Source organism: Colletes gigas, unplaced genomic scaffold (genome assembly GCF_013123115.1).
Source record: "Colletes gigas isolate AHSC1104 unplaced genomic scaffold, ASM1312311v1 Colletes_gigas_Sc00002, whole genome shotgun sequence".
Taxonomy (NCBI): Eukaryota; Metazoa; Arthropoda; class Insecta; order Hymenoptera; family Colletidae; genus Colletes; species Colletes gigas.
In genome coordinates, this window is record NW_025106631.1 from 648,885 (window position 1) to 665,078 (window position 16,194).

Genomic DNA, 16,194 nt, shown 5'->3' on the forward strand with positions numbered 1-16,194 from the left:
TGCAATTAATTCGTTATAATCGATTATCGGAAGCGATAGGTGTTTAAATATTGCGCTAAAAAGTGTCTAAAATAGTGTCGCCATCTAATATCAGGGATTCGTACTGCTGAAATCGTGCCAGGATCATAGAATGTTAGAGGAGGTACCCGGAGTAGAGGTTCCCCCACTCCTGTTACGCAGTACCTTGATTATTTACTAATTACTCTTTCCTGGGATTAAAATGTGAACATTTAGAATTGAAGAATATAGTATAGACCCTTGGCAACATTCAAGGATAGTTTTTATAACCATTTCGCCCGTAATTACGACGTTATTAATGAACATCGGAAGTCGGAACATTTACGGCTGTGTTACTGTCTGCTTTAATCGTTGAATTATCAACTTTTCAACAATAACACACATATTTTCGTTATTAGAGAACCAAGTAGACATCCCTGGCAAGATTCAAGGACGATATTAGCGATAGATCCCTAAGGTGTCGCGTAAAAAGGTTAGAAACAGATATTCGAGAAGGAAAGGCTTACATTTGTCTTCTCTTTCGACTCCCTCGCGACAGGACGGTTTCAAGTTTCAAGTGCTTCAGATAGTTCGGAGAATCGAGAAAGAAGGCGAGTGATAGCTTATCTTTGTCGACTCTACGAAACTCTACAAACTCACGTATACATAATCTGGCATAGTGTGAGAAAGTGAAATGAAGAGTTCCCAGCGCCCCTAGTGGCCGGTCTGGTAACACTGGCTTCCATTGAACGTTCTGTCTATCTTGTACCTTGTCTGTGGTCAAACTGACAGTTTAATTAGAAAATGGTTATAAAGCAAAGATGGCAGTGAGAGGTGGTGCACGAATTTTTCTCCTCGCAATTTTGTGTATTTTTTTGTTAAAATCATGTAACGGGGCCGCGACAGATATTGAATTGGACGCAAAAGCACAGTTGTTACATAGACTTGATAGTTTGAATCTTCTATTGTATACATTTTTATTAATATTGACTGTTTTAACAATATGGACATTTAAGCACCGTCGACTTAGGTTCCTCCATGAAACTGGTCTAGCTGTCATTTACGGTAAGTCGTCTGCTATATCCATTGTTTACGTATGATAATAACTAATTGTAATATATTATGCAAGATTTATTTTCAGTTCTTAATTATAGCGATGGACAAGCCTTTTGTCATTTAGTTATTGCATATAGATACGTATCTATTTAATACATTTACTTTAAAGAACAAAAGCATCCTATGAACTTTCAATGCCTTTCAAAAATGAAAATATTTATTTACAGCGACCGGTCTATGTATAATGTACAAATATATATGTATATATATATGATTTCAGTTAATTTAAATAGAGAATCTCGTTTTAACAATTTTTATTTCAGTCGTCTTAAACAAATACTTCTTTGTTCTTCAGAAAGAATTATGAAATTTACATTTCGAATATGTATCAATATTTTATTTCCATTGTTAACATTTCTTTTCAAATAAATGGTAATAATGATCAGTTATTAAAAATTTTTATTTTAATTGCAAGTACTTTTATGGGTGGCATTCTTATGTAAACTGTAAGAAAATTATATAATGAAAATTCCAGTTATGCAAATTGTTAAGAATACTTATATAAATAAAAATATAAAGTTGATCTTTCTAACAATACTTAAACATTTTCTGAAATTGGTAATGAATAGATGGATGTACGTGGGCATGTTTCAGGATTAATTATAGGAGCAATAATTCGTTATGGCTTTACGACAAGTAGTACCATCCTCCATATGCCTGTTGTCCCAGACAACAGTAGCAAATACAACCAATCAGTTCCACCAGATACATTATGGTTACGTTTCCCAGAAGATAAAGGAGGTGGTGATATTAAGAACAAAACATTTGCTTATTCGTTCAGGGGAGAGATTTATAAACAGGACAATGAAATTGATCTAAAGGTAATATATGCTTTGATAAAGTAGTTTACAAAATATGTTAGTAAAAGCTAAGAGTTGAACAAATAATTGAATTGTTACAGGCTACATTTGATCCTGAAATATTTTTCAATATCATTTTACCACCAATTATTTTTCATGCTGGTTATAGCTTAAAACGTGTAAGTAAAAAAATAAGATTTTTGTAACAATAAACAGTTCTTTATAACTGAAGTCAATTGAAGTCAATATAGCTAATACGTTGCCTTGTATTAAGAGAAATGCATAATTTGATTGAATGTGTAATTTATCATTTCAGAAATATTTCTTTAGGAATTTGGGAGCTATTCTTATGTATGCTTTGATTGGAACAACAATATCAGCATTTGTTATAGGGTATGTATGTTTTATACATAAATATATCTGATTAATAAGGAAATATATATTTTCTGGATTTAATAATAAGTTTATTTGCATCTTTTAAAGCTTTTATATTTAGTATTTCTTGCGATGCATATGCATCCACGGGTCATTTAGATTAAGCTTATCTGTTATTTTTCTCATAGCCGGTTGATAAAATGAAAAATTCTGTTCATAATACAATGGAATACTTCTTTTAATCGTATATTTCGCTTGTATATCTATTATTGCTCTTTTTTTCAGAGCTTTGATGTATGCCTTCTTACAATTAATACCGCATCTTGCCAGTTCGTTCACGTTTCTGGATGCTTTATATTTCGGTGCATTGATATCTCCTACAGATCCACTGACAATAATTTCGATTTTTAATGATTTACACGTAGATGTAAATTTGTATGCATTGGTATTTGGGGAAAGCGTATTGAATGATGCGGTTGCGATCGTACTTAGCGGGTATGTATATAAAAATATTCGAAACTTCTCGAAGGGAACCTGATTTAAATTTAAATATATTTGTGAATATCCTATTACAGTTCTATACAAAATTATGCAGAACGTTATCAGTCAGGTTCGGGTGGATTCGAAACCGTAGCATTTTTCCAAGCATTCGGTGATTTTGTTGGAATATTCAGTCTTTCTTTATTTATCGGTGCTACAATGGGATGTATCACTGCTTTATTAACGAAATTTACTAGAGTCAGAGATTTTCCTCTATTGGAGTCAGCATTATTTGTTTTAATGTCTTACAGCACTTTCTTAATTGCAGAAGCATCTGATCTTACAGGTAAAAACATATTGAGATGCTGCATTACTTAAAATCATTACACAGAGTGTCTTCGATGTGCATAATATGTTTCAAGTATTGTACAAATGTCTTTTCTAGTAACTCAACTTTTATTTTAAATAATAATTCATGCACAGGTGTGGTCGCTGTATTATTTTGTGGCATATGTCAAGCGCATTACACATATAATAATTTAAGCCCAGATTCTCGTCAAAGGACAAAACAACTGTTTGAACTTTTGAACTTCTTAGCTGAAAACTTTATATTCAGTTACATCGGTGTCTCGATGTTTACTTTCCCAAAACACCATTTCGATCCAGGATTTATTTTTGCAGGATTTGTATCCTTGAGTTGCCATATTATTTTTTAAATTAATATCTGATAATACATATCATAGAAACAAGATCCTTAACTTCGTTATTACAGCTCTGCGCGCTACTAGGTCGTGCGGCAAATGTATATCCGTTATCATTTGTGTTGAATTTGGCTCGAAAGCCGAAGATATCGTTAAATTATCAGCATATGTTATTTTTTGCTGGATTACGCGGAGCTATGAGTTTTGCTTTAGCCATCAGGAATACTGTGTCGGATGCTCGACAAGCTATGTTAACGACAACAAGTCTAATAGTAATTTTAACAGTCATTTTCCAAGGTGGAGGAACAACTCAATTTTTGAGTTGGTTCAATATACCGTGAGCTGAAACAAATTCTCTTAAAATCATTTTTACGTTCATGATTATTCGCTCTAATTATATTTGGAACTGATTATATTTCAGAGTCGGAGTAGATGAAGAAATAGAAGGATTGTCACATAATGGAATGCGCAGTGTAAGTATTATACGGTTTTTTAAAAACATTAAATTAAATTTACGAGCACCGATCCCAGTAAACTAATATGAGATTGTGTTTGCACTAACGTATTTGTGTGCTAGATCTGATTGTTATAAGTTATTAATATTAAAGAAGTAATAGTAATATTTAGCAATAACCATTTTTAAAAAGGATATAGTCATTGAAATGTAGTTCAGCTTGTACATTGATAACATTTACTTTAAAAGAATGTGATTTTTGCTATCTTTAGTACATTTTTAGAGTTTTCTACTAGTGCGTATATATTTCTAATTGCAATGCTTATTAACATGAAATACAAGTATTAATTATTTTAATTTGTTTAAACAATAAATTACACATATATAATACAAATGAATTTAAAAAACAAACATAAAAAACTAATAAATTTTTGTAATTTTATTTATTTTACACTACGTAAAAGAAAAAAAAAACAATTATTCTTCTAAGGTAAATTAAAACAATCGGGGAAAGCAAAATTTTAATAAGATTATTTTCCTTTAGAGCATTCTATATATAAATTTAACCCTTAATATCAGAAAGCATCTCTATACATATACAATTGTAATTAATATTTGAAATGTTTTCGATCGTTACATTTCATTTCTTTAAAGGATTTCAAATGCTAAAATATTTACGCATGAATGCTTAGATTCAGTTCTTTCACTTCTATTTTCATCCATCCATTACGCTCAAGTGTCTGAAGTACTTATGATCTGCACTTTTAATATCATAAATCTTGATTGAGAATTACGGGAATTTTAATTTTCGTAATTGTTCACTGCGTGAAAGGATTACATTTATTACTGTCGTCTCTAATAGTAATACTTAAGTAATATTGGGTCACTGATGCACAAGAGATACTAAAATAATAGCTTGCACTAGAACTTAATTTTCTGAGAAATCCAGCATGTCTGTTACATTGTAACAAAAATTTGTAAGAATGCTTTATTAATTCTAAATAAGTGCGCTTGATAATTAATGTAGATTATATTGGAATTTAACTTGCTAATTTTAATAGTCTGGTGGCGAAGGTGGCTTTGGAGATCTGGACATGCGTAGGGAGAGAAGTCCGCCGGTACGTTTTCACATTAATTCCAGAATTGAGTTATGCTATTTATATGGTCACAAACAGTTCGTCTATTTAATATATTTACAAGATAATTAAACCTTGTCTATTTAGATTCAGTTTTACAGCACATGTTCCGTCCTTTCTTACATAATTACATAGAATATAAATTATTGGTTTTGAGCATTGTAACTAGTATTATACGAGTTGCTTTCTGTAATTAACAAATGTGTAAGATAATGGAATTTAAAATTGAGATGCAATATAAGTTATCTTATTAAAACGTTTGCAATAACCATTAATTATTCAGATTATCAGCTATATAATATATATATATTTTATTTTTAATATTATCAAACTGCTGAAACTCATTAATATTACAAACACATAAATGTCCGTAACGAACACAAACTAATTCTTATTTTTTAATATAAAATTTACTTTTAAGCATATACGAGATATTATTTTCTTTTTAAAGGTTTAAAAAAGTATTATTTATTTGTTTGTTTAGTTGCTTGATTTAATTTGTTAAACTTTTTAAATTGCGAAACTAATAATTTTACAGATGCTCACAGTTATTTTGACAACACTATATTGCTAAAATCGTTAGCCTCCTGTTAAAATTATGATTTTATTTGAATTAAATGAAATTTAAATTTCATATCAGTTGAATTTGCTAACAGCATGTGCTTCAATATTTCCTTTTGTATACTTTTTGTTATCCATTCTGTATGTTGATGATTAGTAGTATACAAAATATTTATATACATTTATATACATTAACAAAACATATGCAAACAGAATTAACAGGGTGCACCAATGTAACAATGAACAAACAAGCATGTTCGTTAATACTTAATAACACCAAATAATTTTTTGTATAAAAATTTTGGTTGACTCGAACATTTAACGAAATTGCTGCAATACATGCTGCAATTTTCAAATTATTTTCGTGTAATTTAAATTTATTTCTCTAACAGTTTTATTAATAATCTGTTTTGAAATATATGATTTTTAAACTACCTTTAATAAGTACGATTGTATACTTAATTCTATTTCAAGAAAACATCATGATCATACAGGATGGATAATCAATATATCCTTCACATTTCACAGTATAATTCTATGCAGGATGGATCATTACCAGCCAGTGGCGCAAAACCTAATGAAAAAGCATTACTTGCCAGAATCTGGGGTAATTTCGATACTCGCTACATGAAACCGCTTTTAACTCACTCCAGGCCTACGTTATTAGAAACACTTCCAGTGTGTTGTGGTCCTTTAGCCAGAATTCTCACTACAACGCAACAAATGACACAGGTATAAAATATAATTCTTAGAAGAAAAGAGGATATTTCCGCCAATTTAGTAGAGCTATTATACATTTTATGTCGAAATCGTTATGTTGTAGGACGAAACTATTAGAAAAGCAGATTCAGATTCGGATTTTTGTCTCGAAGATCGTGAAATGGAGCGGCGAAGGACCAGTGTTCAACCGGTGAGTTTTCATCAACCTAATCTCAATTACACTATTAATCCGTGCTATCAGCCTAACAACACAGATACCACTAATCCAGATGAACCTTATGTAATTCTTAATTTACACAGAAGGTAGAAGTAATCAATTTAAATTGAAATATTTAAATTTTTTACTAAGCTTAGCAATATATGAGAGTATTTCGTATATTGATACAAATGAGTTTATCATTTGTACCCAACTTTTCCTGTAATTATATTTTTAAACACTATTTGAAAGATTATCTATTTGTTATACCATTTACATAAAAACATTCTTAAAGACACTTGTACAACATAGTCTTTCCATTTTATATGAAAGTACAATTTCAGTGTTTGGTATAACGCTTACATTTCTATTTAATGTTTTAAGCTTTCTGCGAACATCTATAGCGATTACATGATTCTCGCAAAAAAAAATTATGCTTTCCTGTCTCGATTAATAATTGCTTATGCTAAATTCTTTCATATAAAATGTGTTGAATATGCATGAGAAACTCATTTTTCTTTACTGTAGAAAGGCGGTGATACACATGTGAACGATTAAATAGCGTACATAATATATTGTATAATGTATTTATATACAGTAAGTATACATATTGATTATCGTTGAATAAAATTTCGTTAGTATAAATAAACATATTGTGTATCGCTATTTATCATAATTAAGTTTTATGGGTTATTAACAACACTAACAATATTTCCACACTAACAAAAAATCAATTAGTTGTAAAATATGCTGAAGTTGAAAACGCCATTGTATAGGCATGAATCTACATATAGTCTTCTTACTAAAGTTATTTTACAAGTACAGTAAATGTATGCAACTATTCTAGTTATTAATTACCTGTAATAAACACATGAAGAATTAACGATTTATAATTTATTTTCAAAATCAATATGTGTAATACTACAGTTTGACACTTCCTCATCCATGTAACTTAGATTAGTTAATGTCAAGAAAAATCGTATTATTTCTAGTTTTTGCATCAAATTTTTCTTCATTTGAAAATTATGTTTAATGTCTGCTGATATATAGATATACTATTAAATATTAAAAATGATATTTCTATTAATTTAACTTAAGCATCAAGAACTTGTGTTTTTGTCCAACTTTTTCTTTACCAATTTAAAGCAATTTTTTCCCCGTCTACATTTGATCGCGCTCTTACCGATTTTTTTAGAGAAAAAGAAATGATGATGATGATGATGATGATGGGGATGATGATGATTATGATGATGATTATGATGATGATGATGAAGACCTAAGAATCATTGGAATGGAAGGATTTATTCCGTTACGAACATTATAACGGGACAGAGGCCATTGAAAATAGTATTTTGAGAAGATTATTTTTAAAAACTTTGTAATACATCCTTCGGGTAGGAAAAACGATTAAAAATAATTACTTCGTATATATTAAAACTTTTTTTAATAATACTTTCATTTTCAATTTTTTACGTTAATATTAAATAAGATTTCTACATTATTAGCTAACATTTCCTTACTTTTATTCAAATCAAAAACAATGTTAATTCGATTCCCTTGTTTCAAAAATTTGCTATTAATTATAGAACACATACATATATTTGAATGATTATAAAATATTTGAAAAAAAAAACACGTTAATTGTATTTTTTGAAATGTTAGCAATAAGGTAAAAAGAATAATATCGTTGCAAAAAATATTTATTTGTTGTCTCTGCACTCAGAGCTTGTTGGCGTGACAGTATAATGTATATTAGCATGAATGCAAATTACAGAAGTCAAATTATGTATAGTACATAAAACAGCAGATTTCCAAATTATGTACATATTGTAATTCCTTTGAAACTAGAATAATTATGAAAGATGGTCTGATAAAATTCTAATCTACATTATAAATATAACGAGATTGCCATATTTCTTAAAAATATTGTAATCGAACATTAAACATAATTTTCAGTATTTAGTGGATTTCGTAAGCTTTCATACTTCAGTAATATCAGAATTGTAAAGTTATTAAAAAGGTTTAGGGAGTAGACATTACCCATTGTAATTTCTTTAGTTTTCTTTATGTTGCTCATATTTTTCATTTATCCATATATAGCTGTACTGGCGAAGGATTTAGTTCGGATCTGTTGTATATTGAATGTTATTGCATGAAAAACCAGATTACTTTTCAGATATTAATTTTTATATCAAGAATGCTGTTTAAAAGTTGCCGCTTGCACACTATTTATGCTACTAGTAACAAATAATTTCCACGGGCAAAGTAATTTTTTTTCATCTGCTTTCTTTACGTTATTTAAAACTATTCACTGTATAATTATACCGCTTAACTTTTCTCACTTAATTATTGAGGTTTTCCTTACATAGCACTGTAAATAGCTTAAAGTACACGTCGTTGTGTTTAAGTGTTATAGTCATTATATTTTATTAATTAATCAAAAACAAGTAAAATAAACGATTTAATAATTTCATAAAATTTACATTTAGCATACATAAGTTTTTAATACTGGTAGTGCTATTAACGTTTTGCTTTGAATTTTTCACATAACATTTTATCGTGCAAACGGCAAATAATTTATTCTGCTAGCAATAAACTTTTTACAACTATGTTTGTACAGTTATAGTAGAGTGTTTTCAGTGAGTGTTCCTTTTTTTTAAATATTTCATGTACTTATTTTTTTATTATTTATTTTATTTGTTTGTTTAGCTTACTTTTATTTGGTTTCTTCACAGACACATATAAGGAGCTCTTCAAACAGAACACATTTATAAAAGTGAATATAACTAACGTAGTTTATTACATAATAGTGAGTTGTATACATTTTTGAGGATCTGGTTGCAATTACGTTTTAAGTATTAATCATTGTTCTCTCTACTTTTTATCATGCCATAAACATTTATATCGTATAACATGATCTTCTTATTTTACACAAATCCTAATTCAGTGTATTTAATTTCTAACGAATGTAACTTTATTACCGGATAAGTTTTAATTTCTTAAAATGATACAAGATGTATATGCGTGCATTGCTATATTGTAATCAATACCTCAAATAATATTTAGTGAGAAAATTATGACTTAGGTACGTGCATATGCAATCTTCATGTCAAACTATATTATTGTCATATTATAGTTTCTATAAATGTTGATTATATTTTTCTGGTACTTGTTTTCTTTGGAAAATATTGTTCAATATTTCGGACAAGAAAAGACATTGACAACAAAAAGTTGGATGTAAGTATTGTCATAACGCAACTGAATAACACGGAGAAGACAAAGTAAGATTTGTCTTTCATAAATGTTGTTAAAGCTGGAATGTATTTTTTTTTTGAGATATTGAAATGACATGTCCAACGAAACAATTATTTCATCAAAAATAATTTAAATAAATCAAAGTTAAGAAGGACAAGATAAATTACAATTCTTCTCCCTGTTTAATAGTCTATTTATTTCTGAACATACTTTTCTGAAAACAAATTCTATTCCAATTATTTGTTTAGTTTTGTATATGTTGTATGTAGTTTTCTAAGAATGATTTTAGTTATAAATTCTTGTGTATACAAAACTGATATTCTAATAATTGCATTTGGTGTACCACCAAATAATAGAAGTAAGAATATAAGAGATGGATTCTTGATGTGTTTAATACTTTGTGGGGCAGCTGGGAACTGTGATGGGAGAAGTTAGTCCGGGACCACTACCACTGCACACACGCGTCGCCTTGCCAGGTTTGGTCGGCAGACATTTATAAAGACTAATTTATATTGGTAAATAAACATACCGTGCTAAATATATAATACTGTATGTCCAACTGATAAATGTATTTATTTGAGAAGCTTATGATCATCTGTGCAGACTATTATACCTAATATAATGTTATCTGTCGTAAATAGAATTTTAAAGATATTCCCAGTATCGGCTGCCTTTATTGTTAACATAAATCATTTTTGTAATCATTGTAAGAGCAAATTCACGATTATTATATTACTTCGTCGTAAAGTATTAATATCAGAATGAGTTATAACTCGCGTTATTTTCATCTTATTATTAATATGATTTTCTAAACTTCACCATTTATTTCAAAATGATTTATCGTTCTTTCAAATTTTAAATATATTTGAATTCTTAAATAAGCTGCTTGTATGTGCGTGCGTGTGCGTATGTGTGTTTACCATATTCAAATGTATGTTACATTTATTGGTTGCTCTAAATATGGTGAACTTGAATTTGACAAAGTTCTTTACATACACACACAAAAATTTTTATCGACAAATGAAATTTTTTATCTTTAGTTGATTGTATAATTTACTATTCAGTGGAGGTCCTGGCTTGTAATAATTATTAGAAAAAAAAAATTACCTTAAAATGCTGTTAAATCGGAAACAGTAATGTGATATCAACCTATGTCTCCTAAGTATGCATTTTTCATTCGAATATAATAATTGACAAACATAATAAAGTATAATAAAACACGGTTAAGGGATTTAGACACTCTCAAAAACGCTATATTTATACAAAATTCATACATTAATACATTGACAATAAATTAATAACTTTACGGCATCTTTGTTGCGTTAACAATGTTGCGTTTTTAATTCACATTAATGATGAAGGTTCTGATATGATTTTAAATTATTATATTTGGATGTATTTTGCAATAGTTTGATAAGAATGGACAATTACAGATGTAATACAATTATTTGGACATAGAACTTAATTTGTTATTCAGCAAATTGATTTTGCTAGTATACATATACAGTTTTATTTGCATTCAAAGTGCAGGACACTTAGTGTACGACGATATGCAAATAAATCCTTTTTATATTATAATTTCTAATTGTATAGTCATTTTTAAAAGATGAAAAGTATGTAATCAATATGCAAGTCAAGCCAAGTAAAACGACACTGTATACTTGAAAAATTTCAATGTATGGCAAGCAAGATTAGTGCCAAAGGTCATGTGGTTTAAAAAACTACTAAATGAATAATAAAATTCTTTGTACGAACAACATTAGAAACAAAAAGTTTAATACGTTTCAAATATATAACTATAATGATTATAAAAACAAATTAAAAATTACATTGTTTGCAATGTGTACTCTAATTGTTTGCGAAGAATACATAATATTGTCGCTAATGGTAATATTTCATAAATTTATTAAATTATTAGATGTGTGTTTATAATTTGTATTACACTGCTATTTAATGTACATAATGTATGTACAACTATATTTAAATGTGTTCTATTACCAGCAAGATTTAAACTATCGAATACAGGTGTACCAAATATAAAAATGGTTAATAAATATACATGAATTCTTACTTTAGATGTTGGCTGTGACCGCGTAATAAAAATATTCGAGTATGTAGTTTACGTTTTAGACACAAATATTCAAAATGCAGCATATAAAGAAACTACATCTACAACATATATACTATGCTATTCTTTTTACAATTACATGTATTTACTTAGTAAATTATTTTAATTATACAAAGTAAATTATGCTAATTGGCAACCAATATTAATAAAAAGCAGGATTTTAGCACGTAGTAATTAAAATGCTCTTTTCTATATATTTGTGAATTGAACAATATGTAACAATTGACCTTGCTATGTATACATATATCAAATACTGACGTTGCGATACTATGTACTACAGTTTACAGTGTTTAATAAAGTATTTGTAAGAAGAAGTTCAAATCATGTTAAATTTAATCAATTACTGGCATATCTATAAATCTACGTCAACTACACTTTAAAGGGAAAGCGAAGAGTGTACGCAGAAAAAAAATCTTCTTCAATGTCACGTTCCCTTTTTAAGAATGCCATAAATTAAAACAGATTTACTTTGATTTGTTTACTTAATTATATTTTTTTATTGTCTAATAAATCTGAATGGTTTTTTTCAGTTGGTGATTGATTTATAGAAAACGTAAAACTTTTCACAAAAAAATCCAATAAACCTTTCCCATCATTTATTCAAAATACAACATACCTTCCTGCTGTCTTCTGCAAATGAAAGCATGCTGTTACCGTTTCGTGTGTGCCTTTTCATTTATAGTTAATTCACCATCCGAGTATGCCAGGCAAGTTGTTGATTAATAGCAATTATGAATATAATTAATTTTCCTATCATAAAATCTATAATCATTATCTAATTATAACTTTTTATTTTTCAGAGTATATAAATAAGAACGGAATTCAAATCTCCAAAATTAAGTAAACTATAATTGTATAAAATAAACGAACAAATTAAAATCTTTTGCAATTATATTGTATAGATACTAATTTCAAATAAAAACTCTTTTTGTTTTACATTAATCGATTCTTCGATTCTTATATATCGATTCTTTTGAACAGCAGACCGGATACCAGATACCGGATACCGGATCCCCAATGTTGGAGGTTACGTTTTCGGTGTTTATATGTCAAATCAAAATATTGTTTATTTTATTATAGCTGTGCCTAATGGAGAATCAATAAAAGTACAACATCTAATATGAAACTGGTAATTATATTTATTATATTAGTTTATCATTTATTTATACGCAAATATTTCTCATCATTAAACAAATCCATCAAAATAATTAATATTTGTTAGCTTTCATTGTCATTTCGTATTTATAGTAATTATTATATTTATAGTATTGTTTATCCAGCGAACCAACAAAGCCATGTTTGGTTTTGAGTTTCAAGGGAATTACTCTGATGTTAGATTGCGGTTTAAACATGCAGTCTGTATTACATTTTATGCCAATGCCTTTGGTACCTAGTGCTAAATTTAATTCTTTGCCTTCGTGGTTTCCACGCGATAATCATCAGGATTGGCAAATAGAAGGGGTTTGTATATCTACATATCTTAATTTAGATATAAAAGAAAAAAACAAATATCTTACGTGTTACATTAAATTTTCAGGAATTAAAGGAATGTTGTGGCAGAGTATTTGTTGATTCTACTCCTGAATTTTCTCCACCTCTGGAAAAAATAATAGATTTTTCAGAAATTGATGCTATTTTAATATCAAATTATACCTGTATGCTGGCTCTACCGTTTATAACGGAAGATACTGGTTTCAAAGGCATTATTTATGCTACGGAGCCAACATTACAAATTGGACGATTTTTTATGGAAGAATTGGTAGAATTTATCGAACAAACACCTAGAGCAACATTAGCTAAACACTGGAAGGAGATGTTACATGTTTTACCTCCGCCATTAGCCGATGCTCTTAAACCAAAATCTTGGAAACATATATATTCATTGTCAGCAGTTAATACTGCTTTGTCGTATATTCAAACAGTTGGATACGATCAGAAATTGGTGAGTCGGCAACAAAACAATTGCTTTAGAGTAGATAGAGTAGATTTATTGGTTTTTTACAGGATATATATGGCGCATTAACAGTTACTCCTATCAGTTCTGGGTATTGTTTGGGTAGTAGTAATTGGTTGATTTCGTGTGACCATGAGAAAGTTGCATTTGTTAGTGGATCTTCGACATTGACAACTCATCCACGGCCAATGGAACAAGCCACGTTGAAACATGCCAATATGTTAATATTAACAGGTTTAACGCAAACTCCTACCGCTAATCCAGACACTATGCTTGGGGAGCTTTGTATGACCGTCGGTACGTACAGAAATAACATTCTTTATTGAAAACTTAACGTTTATATTAAAATTGAATTTTGTAGCAATGACACTCAGATCTGGCGGATGTGTTCTAATACCATGTTATCCATCCGGCGTTGTGTATGATTTATTTGAATGTCTTAGCACCCATTTGGATAAGTCAGGTTTTTCACAAGTTCCTTTGTTCTTTATATCACCAGTTGCTGAAACTTCTTTAGCATACTCGAACATTTTAGCCGAATGGTGTGTTTATTAAAATATAAACTTCAAGTATAGGGATTAAATCTTAAACGAGTTTTACGAGTACTCAAATTTCATTTTAGGCTATCGACAAATAAACAAAATAAGGTTTATCTTCCCGAGGAACCATTTCCTCATGCTTTCCTTGTTAAAAATGCTAGATTAAAACATTTTACATCCACATACGCTGAAGGTTTTAGTTCCGATTACAGACAACCTTGCGTTGTGTTTTGTGGTCATCCCAGTCTTAGATTTGGCGACGCAGTTCATTTCGTTCAGATGTGGGGTAATAATCCACAACATACTATAATTTTTACAGGTAAATTTATCACGCTATATTATTTTAGGATACGAAAATATAATAATATATAATCGCGGTTTCCAAACTTTTCGAAAAGTGACCCTTACTCAAAGATAAAAGAATTTTTAACGCTGATCGAATTAAATGATGCAAACCAAAAGATCGTAAAATTTATAAGTTTTTATAATTTTAGAACCAGATTTTCCATATTTGGATGCTTTAGCGCCATTCCAGCCATTGGCTATGAAAGCGGTACATTGTCCAATTGATACGTCTCTTAATTTTACTCAAGCCAATAAATTAATTAGAGATTTAAAACCAGAACATTTAGTTATACCTGAATGCTATACGCAACCACCAATAACTGCACCACATAGGACAGATCTTGTGATAGATCCTGTAGGAGTAAGTTTTGCATTGATTAGTATCGATGTATCGATTGCATCGATAGTTCTTAATATTTCGTGCGTGTTTAAGGAAAAACCTTTAATTACTTTTAAACGGGGCGAAGTTATCAAATTACCTTTAAAAAGGAAAAAGGGACGCGTATTTATTGAACCAGAACTAGCTGGAAATATAATTCCAAATGAAATTCGACCTGGCTTGAGTCTCGCTTCCGTTACCGGTGAATTAGAAGTTAAGGATAACGTATACACAATAAAGGTATACACATTATTGAAACGAGAGTGTAATAAATGTAAATTCGTAGAGTACTTATTAACTAAATCATATTTTTAGAGTATCGAAGATAGATCTAGCGTAAAACGTAAAACTTCTTCTGGTTCACCTGCACCGATCAAGGAAGAAGTTCTTAGAGAAAGGAAACACGAATATGGTACTTTAGATCCACAAGAGTTGCTTCAAAAGCTTAATCAAGAAGGCATTCAAGGGGCCAAGTTACAGCACAGTCCAACTTCTACCAGTATTCACTTGGTATGAAACATTTCTCTTTGGTAGACAGAAATTATATTTAATTGATATATTATATTTATTAATCATTTGTACTCGCAGCAAGACGAAGATACTTTAATTCAAATAGGAGACAATTCGACACATATTTTTTGTAATGGTGATCAAAAGATTAGACGACGATTGAGGACTATCATAATGCAGTGCCTCAAGAGATTTTAATGTAACAAGTTAATAATATTAAAATACAATGACCATTTTATTATAATTTATTTTTCTACATTATTGGAATTTTTCTTCATTCGTTACAGACAATAAATGAATGTTAATTCTACGTATTTTTTTATAACAATGAGCAACATTTGCTTCTGGAATTATATATAGCTTTGTGCTATACAAATACAGATGTTGCATTATACATAATATCTTCAAGTGCGCACGATAAAGGCGGCAGTATTACAAGTGTCATTTCATTCGTTATATTGACGATGAAACACACTAAAAATATCTACTTCAAATGAAAACACATAACTTAAGTACGTACAATTTCGAGACTGAAAATACATTATTTA

General features: G+C 29.4%; 2 protein-coding genes across 12 annotated transcripts; both read left to right on the forward strand.

Annotated features, from left to right (window-relative positions):
- The first annotated feature begins 804 nt into the window (after window positions 1-804).
- LOC122401107 (sodium/hydrogen exchanger 7) lies at window positions 805-12,600 on the forward strand. Of its 8 annotated transcripts, XM_043403101.1 has the most exons (14): window positions 805-1,062; window positions 1,708-1,934; window positions 2,015-2,092; window positions 2,230-2,306; window positions 2,574-2,783; window positions 2,864-3,114; window positions 3,252-3,454; window positions 3,541-3,806; window positions 3,891-3,942; window positions 4,985-5,041; window positions 6,149-6,352; window positions 6,444-6,530; window positions 9,751-9,773; window positions 10,201-11,369. In XM_043403101.1, exons 1-14 carry the CDS (start codon window positions 819-821, stop codon window positions 10,211-10,213), a joined length of 1,992 nt encoding a protein of 663 aa, XP_043259036.1. In that variant the 5' UTR covers window positions 805-818; the 3' UTR covers window positions 10,214-11,369. The 8 variants fall into 8 exon arrangements, with proteins under 8 accessions (XP_043259036.1, XP_043259043.1, XP_043259008.1 ...); XM_043403108.1 differs by lacking the exons at window positions 9,751-9,773; window positions 10,201-11,369 and adding an exon at window positions 12,450-12,600; XM_043403073.1 differs by lacking the exon at window positions 9,751-9,773.
- Window positions 12,601-12,722: 122 nt separating this feature from the next.
- On the forward strand, window positions 12,723-16,096 carry LOC122401175 (integrator complex subunit 9). Of its 4 annotated transcripts, XM_043403142.1 has the most exons (11): window positions 12,725-13,048; window positions 13,186-13,380; window positions 13,457-13,861; window positions 13,924-14,170; window positions 14,235-14,415; window positions 14,496-14,731; window positions 14,907-15,118; window positions 15,191-15,376; window positions 15,452-15,646; window positions 15,725-15,845; window positions 15,934-16,096. In XM_043403142.1, exons 1-10 carry the CDS (start codon window positions 13,040-13,042, stop codon window positions 15,842-15,844), a joined length of 1,986 nt encoding a protein of 661 aa, XP_043259077.1. In that variant the 5' UTR covers window positions 12,725-13,039; the 3' UTR covers window position 15,845; window positions 15,934-16,096. The 4 variants fall into 4 exon arrangements, with proteins under 4 accessions (XP_043259096.1, XP_043259077.1, XP_043259086.1 ...); XM_043403161.1 differs by having other exon boundaries at window positions 12,723-13,048; window positions 14,907-15,112; window positions 15,725-16,096; XM_043403151.1 differs by lacking the exon at window positions 15,934-16,096 and having other exon boundaries at window positions 15,725-15,877.
- The last annotated feature ends 98 nt before the right edge of the window (window positions 16,097-16,194 follow it).